This window comes from Crocodylus porosus, unplaced genomic scaffold, assembly GCF_001723895.1.
Source record: "Crocodylus porosus isolate Cpor-Errol unplaced genomic scaffold, CroPor_comp1, whole genome shotgun sequence".
Lineage (NCBI taxonomy): Eukaryota > Metazoa > Chordata > Crocodylia > Crocodylidae > Crocodylus > Crocodylus porosus.
This window is the reverse complement of record NW_017728947.1, coordinates 59,239,736-59,254,237: the sequence shown is the minus strand read 5'-3', so window position 1 is coordinate 59,254,237 and position 14,502 is coordinate 59,239,736. Positions and strand designations below refer to the sequence as shown.

Sequence of the window (14,502 nt, the reverse complement as noted above, 5' to 3'; positions counted from 1 at the left end):
TCAGCTTGCCTGATACTTCGGTCCATGATCCAATATAAAACCATGTTATGACAGGCAATATCAGAGAAGTGTTTTATATGAACAGATTTGGGAGTATTCATTTATCCACTAAGTATCAAGCAATTTATTTGTGGAATTTCTTCATAGCTAATATACCTTTAGCAGCTCTACGATCTCTGGAATTACAGACCACTAAGCAGGCAGGTTTCACGTGATCATGATTGATCCATCAGGATTTTGTCATCTGAAATATATTGCACAAATGGGATCAACCAGATACTGTTTTATTTGCCCATGAAATAATCGCTGTCTGTGTCATATCTTGTTTCATGGAAAGTGTGAACCCGAAATCTCCATCAAAGACACATTTCTTATTCAATGTTTGACTATTTGACAATTCCTGTAATGCTGAGGTTTTAGAGAAAAAGTAGACAAGCCCCTGTCTGGTGCTGCCATTTTTGCAACTAACCTACCCATGTATCAACAGTAGTGCCCAGAACAATGGACATATTATTAATCCAGACTCAATCTCTCTGCATCTCATGGCATGAATACTGGCTGGAAATGCTGAGAGAAGATGTTCTACTGATGTTCCCAGCATCCTAACTCAAGGCAAAAAAAAAAAATTAATTGGAGTGAAATAATGGACAATTCTTAATTCAGGAGATACCACATTGTCTGGAAACTTAGATCTTACTGATTTTGAGACCATATCTTTGAAGAAACCTGGATTATTCCTTAGTTCACTCAGAGTATAGTGGAAGCAATTTTAACTCATTTTTTCTCTTACACAGGGATGTTTGATATTCTTTTATGCAACAGTAACTAGGTTTCTCAGGGAGCTAAATCTTGTAATTTCTACTTCGTGGGAGCCCACTTCTCCTTGGGTTGTCAGTATGGTTTTAACTAGGTTGATGTGTCCCTGTACCTCTGAGCATCATGCTTTGTTTACATTATTACATTAAAATTAGACCTTATAGTGCTGTTTATATTAGTCTGAAGGGTAGGGAAACTGTTGTTTTTATCATATTTCTATACACAGTCTTCCACAAGGACAAAATTACCATAAGTCCCCATCCCAGTTTCTACCTTACATGATCATTAGCTCATAAGAAAGTGAAAGAGAACCTAGAAAGGTTCTCACAAGTTCATCTAGCTCCCTGTTTAAAGCAGGATCACACTCGTCTAAACAAACAAATGTCTGTCTGTCCTGCTCTTGAAAACTTTCAAGGATGGAAATTCTCTATGTAGCCTGTTTGAATGCTTGACCACAGTTTGAATGCTTGACCACAGTGATAGTCAGATCTTTGACCTATGTCTAAATCAGATGATAGACTCATTTGTTTCACATCCATTTTAGTTAGGTTGATTCTAAAAAACTGCTTTGTGTATATTGATTAATTGCTTGTTGACTAAACTGGAATGCATAAAGAATCATTCAAAGAACAATTGCTGACAGTACTGAGATATATGTTTGATGACCTACTGTCTCTCTGCTACAGTCTGGATCCTGTATTGATGCATGAATTATAGAATGGTTGTTAGTCCTACTTGTTGTTGTTAAACTGACCTAAAGAATTTCAGTGAAGGATTAAGATCCCCACACTGCCATAGATCAAAGAGATGCAATTAAAAAATCCAATGCTTATTTGCAAGGGACAACAGTGATTATTTACCAAGGTAAACAATCATTTTATGGGACTTAGTGCCATTTACAATCTTGCTGGTTTCAATCAGCTTAGGATCAGCTTAAGGCATTGCTTATCTCAAAAAACTGGTCGGTCCCCCTTTAGTTTGGCCATTCTCTGTTCTTTTATGCTTTGGGAGGTGGCAGGCAGATACTGTCCCATAATGGCCCCAATGGACCCTACTAGGTAAAGTATTTGAGCACATGTATGCTGTCGCGCCCATAATGCCGGTGCACCCTTGACCTGTGAGCCTAGGTTGGCACGACCGGCTTGGCGCGAGGAGGGGGATTTATAACCAGACAGGTGGGTGATAATGGTGAGCAGGAGTCAGAGAATTTAAACACAGCGTATGGTTGTACAAAAGGTTTATTTTACTTACGCTACTGATGTGCTGCAGTGTAGGCAGAGGAGTTGATTTATTCAGTTACAGCATGCAGATATCATGTTACCCAGCATTTACAGGGTGGGTAAGAGAGTTGCTTGTTACAGATTCCGGGCGATTCACATAAACCGTTGCAGTCTGCAGATTACCGAGAACTCATGATAAGAAAGATTACAACAGAGATAAAGAGATATATGGGCCGGCAAGACGGAAATACACCAGAAAGATACGTAGGCGGAGAGATAATATTTGTGCACAATCTGTTCTTCTTGAGTGTATACATAGTTCTCTGCTTTGGGCGGAAGTTCTTTCAAAGTTATATTTGCCAAAGGTGACCAATTACTATACGCTAGGCATGAATAATTAATGAGTTGGCACTTGTGCTTTCTTTGTTTGCTCAGGTTTCAGAAAAAAGGGGGGTTATTTTTACTTGGGTGGTACTGGTCCTGTTTGGTCACAGGATGGCACGCATAGTATATTATTTAATTTTACAACTTCACTAAAGTAGTTTCATTTTTATCTGGTCACCACGGGTACCGATATTTTTTTTTGACGTCGCGCCACCAAGCTGCAATTTGTTCAAGGTTAGTGTCTTTCTCTTGTGTGGGAACTCAAGTGATTTGAAATGAGGCACAGACAGGGGTGTGTATATGCAGCACTGTTAATACAGAGGGATAAATTACAATTACAGAGTTTGTTGTGTTAGCTTCTGACCTTTTGCCATCTGACCTTTTGCCATCGGCATCTGAAATCAAAGACTTTGATCTTTGGCATATGCCAACAGCTAAAAACACACAAACGTTTTCAGGTACCAAACCCTTCTTTCCTGTTCCATAACTAACGGACTTAAGATAATCTGCTCTTTCTTTCAGAGAACATAGAGATCATGATTACGTAAATACAGACATTTTGATATTCTAATCGGTGTTTTGTTTATGAGGTGAAATACATTAGAATAAGACTTTTTAAAGCCCTTGATCTCCTGTGGCACCAACAGGACTAGAATGTCAAGTAAAATTGTAGATCTTGTCTAGTTTTCTAGTGATGCAAGAAAATAAAAATGTTTCTGACATAATTCAGGGATGTGAAACTCACCTTGTGCCCCAGGCCTCTATGCAGTGGTGGCAGTAGCTCCAGTTCCAACCCAGGGCATGCAGTGACAGCTCCCCCTCACCATGGAGCCAGAGCTGTCACCTCCATGTGCCCTGTGCCACAGCATATCCAGGTCCAGCTCCAGCAGAGGGCACATGGCAGGAGTTGGCAACCAGAGAAGTAAGGCCAGGACAGTGACAATAGGCAAGGTGGTGGGAGGGTGACTGGGGTTGTATCAGCCCTTGCTTGCCCTCCTGCTGCTGATTGCCGTGTCTACCAGGGCCTAAGGGGCGTGGATTCTGTGGCAGGCCCCGCCTGATCAAGCCATGCTGGTCTCCCAGTAGGCCAAATGGCATGACTCCATAGGCCACATCTGGCCCGCAGGCCATATATTTGGCACCGTGGTTAAATATGATTAAATATTTTAGGAAAAAAAGCTCACTACCCTTAAAGGGTGGTAGGAGACCATCTTGCTTTTTGATTCCAAAAACCTCTTGTTTTAACAGTACCAGAGTGATCTGAAAAAAAGAAATGATTGAAAAACATTGTTGTCATACAAGAATTGATGTGAACATGAAAAACAAACTTGTTTTCACTTTAAAATGAATGGTCATTATGTGGGCATATGCCTGTGCTGAACATTTTGTTTAATTAGCCTTCCATATCCTTCTTATCCTTTGTCTATTTTGTTTCTACAGTATGTTCCTCCAGACCTTTGCATCTGTAATTTTGTACTGGAACAGTCCCTCTCTGTCAGAGCGCTTCAAGAAATGTTGGCTAACACAGGAGATAATGCCAGTGAAGGGGTAAGTAAATTATTCTGACAGTCAGAAATATCAGGCTTTCACATATGGACTGTTTTTTTTAATGTTTTTGCCCTGATCTGAGGCATTTCAAAATGGAGGGACCATCAGAATAAGGAGTAGCAGATCCTTTAATCTTCCTTTTATTCATTGGTAGTATTGCTTTCTCATCCTTATGAACTGGATAGTTTCATTGCATTGAGCAGCAGGTGTATGGAACCTATGTTTAGAGGGTGAATGAAAAGACGAGCATCTTTTTTAAAGAAAAATTTCTACTGATCTGGCTATGGAAAGATGCACAAGAGTATTCATAGGTTTAGTCTAGTTGCTAGTCATAAGTTTGCATGCATCTGCATGGTAGCATTCTTATGAAATCAGCAATTACAAACCAAAAGGGTAAAATCTTTCTATTCATCAACCTCTAAGCACTCAAGGGCACTGCATTGAACTGAAAGCTTACTTTGAAAAGTTTTGAAACAATATTTTTTAAATTTTAAATGAACTAGAGTGAAGTTAACTCTTAGGAATTACATTCCATTTGTCATCTAAATAAGGTGATATTTTATTTAGATACATTCTTTACTTCCATCATTTATATAAGGTTCTTCCTGTAGATAAATATCTAAGGGATTGTTTCTTAGAGAGCTTACTTGTAGATACCTAATTTGTGGTTTGGGGGCAGGAGTTCTTAAGTGAAAATGGTTTGTAATGTCTATAGTAATGTGTTGACATCTCTAAATATATTACAACACAAACATTCTTTAAAATAACATTAATAGTATGATGTGGAAAAGTAACTGCTGCAAGTCTTTTCTTGCATCATTGGTGTAATGTCAGATCACCACTGCCATCACAGGACCACAAAAATAAGTAAAAGAAGAATTTTCATATTGAAGTGTCGTCAGATTCAACAAGTAAACATAATTTAGAAATATATTATTTATTATTGACAAAGCTATTTGAATTTAAAAACTGTGGTTTATTCTTTCACAGCCTATCTCTTTCTCCTTTTATGCTCCAGCAGTGAGTTAATAGTACTGAATCATTTATTTGGCACTAGATAATGATAAGTTACGTAGAGATTGGCCTGAACTCAAACCTAGATAGAGATTCCTTTCAATATGGCTGATTGATACAGTGATCGGATCAAAATTACTTTGAGAAAATTCAAATATATTTTCAAGTAATAAACACATAAACTTTGTTTAGTGTGTTAACAATGCCAAATGACTCAATTGCATGCCATATTACACTTAGGAAGCAGCTTGTGTTCCCTTGAAAAGCAGATATGTGGCTTCATTCCCTAGTGTTCATAATTCATGCTTGTGCATTTAGGAATTTAAAACAAAAAACCCTGGTAACCTTTAGTTATGTTTATCTGACATGAACTATTGGAAACCTAGTAACACAGCTTCTTACCTCATTAAGGGAGAGATTCAACATCTTATAGTATAAAATTAACTGAATAGTGTACAGTGTACGCATGTTATGACCAATTCTGTATTATTGCTCAGTGGCCGGCCTGGTGGGGAAGACAAAACTCTCATCTAAGTCAAAACCTTATGTACCGCATTCAAATACAGCTTAGTGTGCCTTCAGTCAACCACAGGTGAATGGACTTCTATCAGATATCTGCTGTGGTCATCTCTAGTCCTTTGAGGCTGGATCTATAGGCTCCTCTGGTCTGGGCTCTTAAGTCAACTCATATCAGACAAAGTTGCTGATCCCTGTGATGGGATGCTTAAATAAGGATCACAATATAGTCTAATACTGTAGTTTGCCTAGAAGCTCAGAGTGAAGCTAATCCTCCCATCAGAGTTTTTCCCATCTTGGTCAATCAATTACTACAGGTTTCGGACAGAAGTAAAAATTGAAATGTTTTAAATGCCTTTGAAATGCTTCAGAGGTTCAGCTGTACACATGTACTTGCCTTTGAAACATTCCACAAGTGGCTTAAGTGGCCCAAAACACTACCTCTGAAATGAGCCCTCATCCCTTCCCTCCACCCTAGTGCCAGACCCCTGGGGACCACTCCTCTCCAGTACTGTCCGCTCTGGTGCAAGTCATCCTTCAGTACCTGGAGCAACCCCTGGCTGGAGTATTCCAACAGGGTGGTACAACAGAGGCTGTGCACATGTCCTCTGGCTGAAGTGTTACCCTTCTCAAATGTTTCAAAAGTTACTTCTCTCCACATCTATACACCGCAGCTGTTTACATGTTTTATCCCAGATAAGTTCATTAATTTTAGTTCTGTAATAAATGTTAACACTTATACCTTGTGGGACCACACGGTGCTAAATGGCAAGGAAATTTAATTATGCAAATCAACCTGCCCACTTCAGGATGGTCCTTCAGTTTTTCTTTTTTTTAGTTATGCTAGGGGCAGTCAGAGAACTCCTCTTCTCTTTGAGCCTCCTAGTACTCAGATTTATACTGAGAGTTATGATTTCACTGCCAAATCAGGCAGAAGGAACAGTAAAGCTATGAGGGATAAAACTAATGTCAGAAGCATAAATGGTCTTAATATTATCAAAAGAAACAAACAAAAGGTAGCACCCTCCCTGTAAAAATGCTGATTTATTCCAAATTTGCTTCATAATTAAAGTTCTCCTTTGACTTTTTGTCGTCTTCCCTAAACTTGAAATTCTTTGCATGTGCTTTATTTTCTTCTTTTTCTGCATAGTTCTGTAAAATAGAAGAGGTTCATACAGGGGGAGTAAGAATTGAACATTACTTAAAAAAACAGTTTATTTTCCTTCCCAAAGGAGGTATTAGAGTCTGTTTTAAGCAACTGAGGTTTGGATTTTTTGTGTTATTTACTCAGAAATCAGTACTTAAACATTTTTAATGTATGCATTATTTATTCTAAGCTTAGGAATTTCTACAGATTAAGCTCAGAAATTTGTCTGTTGAATTATAAATTGCATTCATATAGATGTGCACCAAGTCATCATTCAGATATTGGTTCAGCACTGATATAAAGAAAATTGACTGTATTGGAAATCATCTTTTTTTTTCCTGATGTGGCCGATAAATGCTTCATGTGTGTGCACAGCCACAGTGCAGCACATAGGCAGCAAGGAGCACAACCCAGCAGCTTGGAAAGCTGCATCCAGCTGGTACGTTTGTTGTGGCGGAAGGGCAGGGGGAAGTGAAGGGAAATGGAGGGGGCAGATCAAGGCCCCATGGTGAGCCAGGGCTGAGGCAGGCGTTGCCCAGCCAGGGTAGGGCAAGTGTTGCCCAGCTGGGGTAGGCAGGGCATGGGACAGAGCTGCAGCTCATCCAGAGGGTATGGGGGGGTGGCTCCTGTATGTACCTGGAGAGGACATGGGGGGCAAATGCCTCTGGATTTGTGTGGACTGGGGCAGGCTGCTGCAGGGTGGGGCCAGAGCTGTGCCTCCCCCACCCCGTAGTCCCCTCCCAGCACCACCCCTAGCACACCCCAGCCCAGCCCCCATTGGGAAGAGTCTGGTGCAGTCCCAGCCCACACCGGCAGCCTGCCCTGCCCCGCATAGATCTGGGGGCACATGCCCTCCCATGCATTCTTGAGGTGTGCACGGTGACAGAAGCTGCCCCTCCACCCCTCCCCTCCCAGACAAACCATGGCTCTGTCCCCCACACTGCCCTGGCTGGGCAACACATGCCCTAGCTCTTGCCTCAGCCCTAGCCCCAGCCCCACTCCCTCCCTCACTGCAGGTGCCTCAATCTGCTCCCCCCATGCCCCTTTCCTTTCCCCTCCCCTTCCACCATGACAGATTTACTAGCTGAATAGTGCTCTTCAAGCTGCTGGGCTGTGTGTCAGAAATCAGGTTGGTATCAGCCAATATGCCTCCTTAAAAACTGGCTAGCAGTATTGGCTCCCCAAAATCTCTACCTGTGCACACCAACATTCATACTATGATTTATTCACTTTTCTGCACCAGCTTACTGTTTTAAAACAGATTCAGATATTATCCATTTGTAAGGTGTGCATCAGAGTACTACTTAAGCATTTTATTATAAAACAGTAATTCTTAGTTCTTCCAAGAAAATGAAAGCATATTCTAGCTATGACTGGTTAAATTGTGATTGGTTACTGAAGTTTTCCTAACTATATTCAAGAGACTGCGTTCTCTTTACAAGGAAAGATAAATGTTTCCCAGCACTATGTGAATGTTTATTATGTAAGCACAACCATTACAGGCTGTTCCGTAAGGGACTGTTGAACCCAATGGGAATCTTCTCACTGCTTTCAGTGGGAGCTGGAACAAGCCTCACATGCATTCTTAGATAATTGTATTAGGTTTCATATTTATTATTACAGGACTTAAAAAACAAACAAACAGCACCAAAGACAACTTTGAAAATTTAACAGTAGAATTTATTCAAAAGTATAAACAACCACTCCAAAATGCAAAGTGATTTTTTTAAAAATTAACCGTATATACTTCATTTTAAATAAGATTTTCATTTTTTTTGAAATTGTGTAGGGAACAGACTACATTAAAACCATTTAAAATATTTTTTGATAGGGAGGGTCAAACGTATTTCTTTAATAAAGTTGTGTTTCTGACCAACATTTGTAGAATTTTTCAGCCAGATCTACGTTAATTTATATCCAAAACAGCTAGTCAAATTTCTATATCCTTCCAAAAAATATTAATATTAACACAGGCATGTGTTTTCTTTGCTTTTGTTTGTTTCTTTTTTTTAATTATTCAGCTCTGCAAATGCTCTGAGGGTGAAGGAGGGAATTTCAGTTTGAGCCAGCCTCCCACTGATGTCAATAGAATTACAGTGTGATGTTTAAAGTGCTCTGAAGTTCAAATCCTCCATGATTTTCCATGCATAGTACTGAGTAGTCAAAGGACCAGAAGTATTTATCAACATGAATAGCAGGTTTACAGAATTTTAATTGGAGGAAAAAAAGCCACTGTGGCATCTAAAACTGGTAATTTTTCTTTGCAGTCCTCCAATTTAAATGGAATATCAATTTTTTAGGCCTTCAAATTCATTTTCCTTGAAAGTTATTTCTCTTTGTAGATATGATGGTCTTGTATGTTTTATAGTTTTCCAGTTTTTAAATATAATCCATCTTGTTTAATCAGATTATTTTCAAATCAAAATATAATTAAAGAAACTCAGTATACATTCTCTATGCACTTAGTTCTGCTATCCTTTGTGTGTGGACCTTGTGTTAATTCTACAGGCACATGCATATATAGAAGGATTGTAGAATTATCAATATGTATATATTTCACATATGCATAGTAACATATTTCAAATATGGATCATGTGTTTATATTGGTGTATGTACCTAGTTATATGTATGTATACATACATGCAGGGATAAAGAATAACTACATGATGATGTAGTAGCAAGTGGTATGATTTATCAAACTGTCTATAAGATGTGTTACATGTAAAAGTGAGGATATGAATGAGTTGCAAATTATTCTAAAGGAATGCCAAGAAAAAAATAATGCCATAATAAACCATCATGTATTTATACATGAGCCTAATATTTGATAAAAGTACTTTCTAGAAGCATTTCAGAGATTATATATATATATATATATATATATAGGCACTATCTTGGTCTTCTCTCTGCCTGGAAAAACTGAGTTCCTTTAGCATCACAATTGCAAGCATACAGTCACCTGGCAGATGTTACATTTATGGCATAATTAATATGTTAATTGAGCCATAAATTGAAAAATGTCAAACAAGTGATTTATGACATAATAAAATGGCAAACCAGCCAAAAAGATGTTCTGCATTTAGTATGCAATATCTTTATCTAAATGTGCCCAGTTTGTATTGCACAGTAATTTGGTATGTTAAAGCCCAGTGCTGCAGCCCTACATTGAGCTGCAGCACTCAGTTTCACAGGTACTGAGGGTATGGGGGTTGATGATCTCCACTCACTCAGAAGGTTTAAACCCATGCATAAGGCTTCCCCTGTCTGGCATTTCATGTTGATAGAGTGCTCTCACCCAGTGCCTGACAAATCCACAAGCAAAGCAGTCTGTGCAGGTTTAAACTTACCAAGTGTGGAAAGTTGATTGGACTTCCCCTGCCCAGCACCTGCATGCCATGCAGCCCACACTAGACAGCTCAGCCATGCATGTTTAAACCTGAGCAGGGGGAGGCCATAAGCTTCCTGCACCCAGAACCTGTGAGTTCTTGCCCTGCATGCAAGTTTAAAGCTGCCAAGTGGGGGAGCTTATTAGCTTCCCTTGCCTAGCGCTTGTCAACCCCCATGCTGCATAGCCCATTAAATTAAAATCTGCCAGTGGCCACGGTACTTGGTCTGAAAAAAATTAAGTAATTTTTGGGACATATTTACTGCAAATATGGTTGCTGTGATATATGTGTATCTGTGCGGTGTTGGTTGACTCAGCCTTTCATTTCCTTACGTCTGCGGGTTTGTATCCAAACGATTGTATGTATGGCATCCTTATCTCTTATGCAGAACAGTATAGTGCAGTCTATGCATGTGTGTTTTTAGCTGCAAATAAGGGAAATTTTAAAAAAAGTTTTTGATCAGCACTTCAAGTTTGATATTTAAAAGCATTTTTTTGAGATTAAACCAAGTCTGGGGCTATTGAGTAATATTTTATACTGTCGCTGTTTTATACCATTTATGAATCCAGTCAAACTGATGATAGTCTTGATAAGAAAGAGTGTTTGTGTTATAATGAGAAAGCAAGGAAGAACCTTTTCATTTTGTTCGACCTAATAAAATAGAAACAGAAAAGCATGTCTCCTAATTTTTATTCCATTGTCTTTTTCATGATAAATCAAGTGTAGCTAACTTACATCCTGACCGCTTTTCTTGACTGAATTCATCCTCATAAATATAATTATGGAAAACCACTGTGATGCCATGCCAGTAATTTACAGATTCTTGCAGGTCATTTTGTGCTATGGCATGTTGCTTACTAACCATTTTGCTGATAGTAACAGTGCTGTACTGGAAAAGAATAAATGTTAAACATGGAATTACTGTTTATTTCAAAGATAAAAATTCCTGCTGGTGGTAATTCTGTCCTTTAAATATTCATAGTCTTTGTTTATCTAAAATTGTTCTAGCTTGTACTGTCTTTAAAAATCAAGTGAACAGCAACTATTACAAAGATATTTTGAACACATCCCAAACAAAGTTGTGTATATAACTAAGTTTACATTTACCATTTTGTTTTTGACTTTGCTAGCCTAGTGACCTCTCCGAATGGGTATGTTCTTCTTTCTTCATTTGATACAAATTTACTTTGCATGAAATTGACTTCAGTTGTGCTTGTAGTAAATTAGAACTTTCACTTGTAAGTGAAAGTTTGGAAGAGTTTTATTCTTTGTGGCTTTTGTTTTATGGTTTTGGATGGGGTTTTACACCTCCAGGTGGTTATCAGTCATTTAAAATATTCTGCATAGACAAATTCTGTTTCCTACAGTAAACATTTTTCCAAATTTTAAATAGAAAAGGTGCTGAACCTGGGAAATTTCTAAAGCTGTTTGAAATAGGTGACCTCATGGTACAGTTCACTATTTCCTCATATATAAATCCTTTTAAACCTACTGCAAACCAGGATATATATACAGAGCTGAGTTATCCCAATCTAGTCTGGCACAGGTAGAGCATCACCACTGCAATACGTACTCATCCCAGATCCATGTAAATGAGTCCACAGTGGTACTATATTTGCTTGTAGGGAACTGGCCAGGATTCTAGGTGATGCATTAAGCTGGGCCACTAATGAATTCATTTATAGTATCTCTCTCTCTCATGGAGCTGCTCTGTAAAAATGACAAGAGAACAATACTTCATGTAAATGACTTCCATGCATGCCTATTCAGACAGTTATAAAGGCAGAAATGAAAAGCAAGTTGGAAAACTTAATGAGAATGGTATTAAGGATTTTAGTCTGCCCACCATGAAGTGACCCATAGTACATCATTTCTGTTCAAATTCTGTGCAGTCATGGCAAAACTGAAAGTGAAGCAGACAAATGTGAGTTAAATTGATGAGCTAGTCCAGGTGACATACAATGTAGAAGTAGGGAGGAGGTTGATAAGAAAGTCTAGCCAAAGTGGAATTGTGATACAGAAGAAGAAGACTGAAAGCACCCAGACATTACCTTTTTTTTCCTACAGAAAAGTAGAGACTGTTAACCCAGACTGAAATAAACCCAAACTCCAAGGTCAAGTTTGTACTCAGAGAGAAGTCTACAATTTTAGTCTGAAAGCATTCTCAAGCTGAGCTTAGTTTCTCTGTAGACAGAATAGGTATTGGACCAACCTTTCTAGGCTAACTCTCATTGAAAAAAACAACCCCTAGGAAAGTGTGCACTTCCCATCATCAAGAAAGCATGTATTCTTGCATACCAGATGGTCCCAAATAAGACACTCACTTTGATTTTTGGAAGGAAAAATGAAAAAAAAAAAAAAAGATGTTCCCAGACTTATGGGATGGAGCCTAATCTCCAGCTCTATAACCCTCCCTTTCTTACTTAAACAGAAGCTGTAACCTAGCTGTGCTGAAGACTGGTTTCTATGGATGGATCTAAAATTTTGAAAAAAGCTAAAAATAGTCTATAGAGGTGGAAAATAGGAGAAGAGAAACCAGGATTAGCTAGTAGACACTAAAACTACCAGAAGAAAATTTAGCTTCATTAGTGGAGCATCAATGCTATTAAAATGAAGATCCCATGGTTAACAGCTGTGGAGTGATGAACAATGAGCAATTAAGTCACTAGGCTCTCTCAGTTGCCTAACTAGAAATTGCACTGCTTCTACCTAGTAGAACTGGATGCTCCTGCTAAACAAATCAGGGTGCTCCTATTCCAGGCAGAAAATCAGCTTCCCTGCTTAAGATGCACGCCCTAATTTTGGGGTGTTGATTTTTGGGTAGAAGTATGTCTAGTATGTGAGCAACTATCGTACTTGAAGGTCTGTAGCAGCAAGTGAAAAATAATCCATTTTTAATTAGGTTAATTCTGCACCTTGTTCAAAATGAATACTATAATATTTCTTAGTGAGTTCCCTGAAATCTGTCAGACAAGTTAAGAATGAGATGGCTTTTTAAATCAATAAGTCGGAGTCAGGCCCTAAGGGTGTATCTGTATAATTTGTCCATGCTGAGACATACCAATATATTGATACACACAATCATCCTCCATTTCCTGCTTATACTAGGCTTTCAGCTGTTGTTTATCTCCTAGACTAGAGATAGCACAACTGCATTGGTGTGATGCTATGACACCAATACAGCTATGCTACTTCATTTCTCTACTTCTAGTTTAGGAGCGCATAAATGGCAAGAGTGGCATATTACAACACAGTGTTGTCTTGAGTCACACAGACATACTCTGAGGGCCAGATTCTATTCCATTCATTAGACATACAAATGAATTAGGTTCCTAACTGCTATGCTGTCCCACTTTGAGTCCCTGAAAATCCAGTCATTAATTTTATTTTACAGCAACTGCCATCTTACCTTTAAATTGAGTCCCAAAAAGCAGCGAGGGGGAGAGGACCTTCCACTGACCCTTTCCATTCCCATTTTTTCAGGGACTTGAGCAAGTCAGATTGAATTGCACATGGGTGCCTAAGATAAATTAATGTGTCTAATAGGTAGAAATAGAATCTGGCCCACAGTGCCCATATTTGGGCAAGCCTTTGGTAACAGATAGCAATTTGATCACACAGTAGAGGCATTTTCAAGTGAAAGAACATGTAACGTTAAATCTTTTCCTTAATATTTGTCCATATTGCTCTATACCTCCTACTTTTCTGAATATAGGATTCCTGTTTCTGTAGAATAAGTTGTAGGACCTAAATGTTTAATTTGTCTTTTCTCATATTCTAAATAGATATGCTTGTACACCATCTTTGTGTTGTTTTGAAACAAACATAATAATTAGTTAATATTTTACAAACGGTGGTATTTTTCTTGTGCTGATATGATCATTGAACTTGGGTAACAATAGCCTTTAAAATATTTGAGTATGATAATGCAGAATTTTTAACTGAATTCAAACTGCTTGCAGTTACTTATAGTTTTAAATGTCTAAACAGATAAAACATGTTGTTTCTAAGCATTCTAGATGATCTAATTAGATATTAAAATACCTACTTGTCAAAAAATATTGAAATTCAAGATTCTATTTTTAAATGGATTTTTACATCCACTTCGCATACCTAATTAAAGGTTTATTTTTTCATGATTTCATTATTCATGAAAAAAGTTGTGTGAAGAGTTTGTCTTTAAAAATGTAACCTGTTTGATCTGGTTGATCACAAATAGAAAATATTGATAATTTATGATGCATTTGCAAATGATGTTCACTTGATAGGAATGTGACAATGTGATACCTCTATTACAGTGTAAAAGGATTCAAATTTGTTTCATTTTGTAGACAAGACAGATAAATCTATTCTAGATTTGTTTTTTATCCTGTTGAAGTGATATAGTCAAATGATACTAACATTTTTAAACAAAACATTGTTGACTGAAGTGTAACAAATCTTTTATTAAGGTCTTGATAGCATGGACTGC

The 14,502-nt window shown here is 38.1% G+C and overlaps 1 protein-coding gene across 1 annotated transcript in view; it reads left to right on the top strand.

The window, feature by feature from the left end:
* Positions 1 to 14,502, top strand: part of RYR3 (ryanodine receptor 3) — a 537,566-nt gene that overhangs the window by 130,767 nt on the left and 392,297 nt on the right. Inside the window, exon 3 of the mRNA XM_019551798.1 lies at positions 3,861 to 3,968. Coding sequence (XP_019407343.1) covers positions 3,861 to 3,968 — 108 coding nt within the window. The remainder of the gene's footprint in view (positions 1 to 3,860; positions 3,969 to 14,502) is intronic.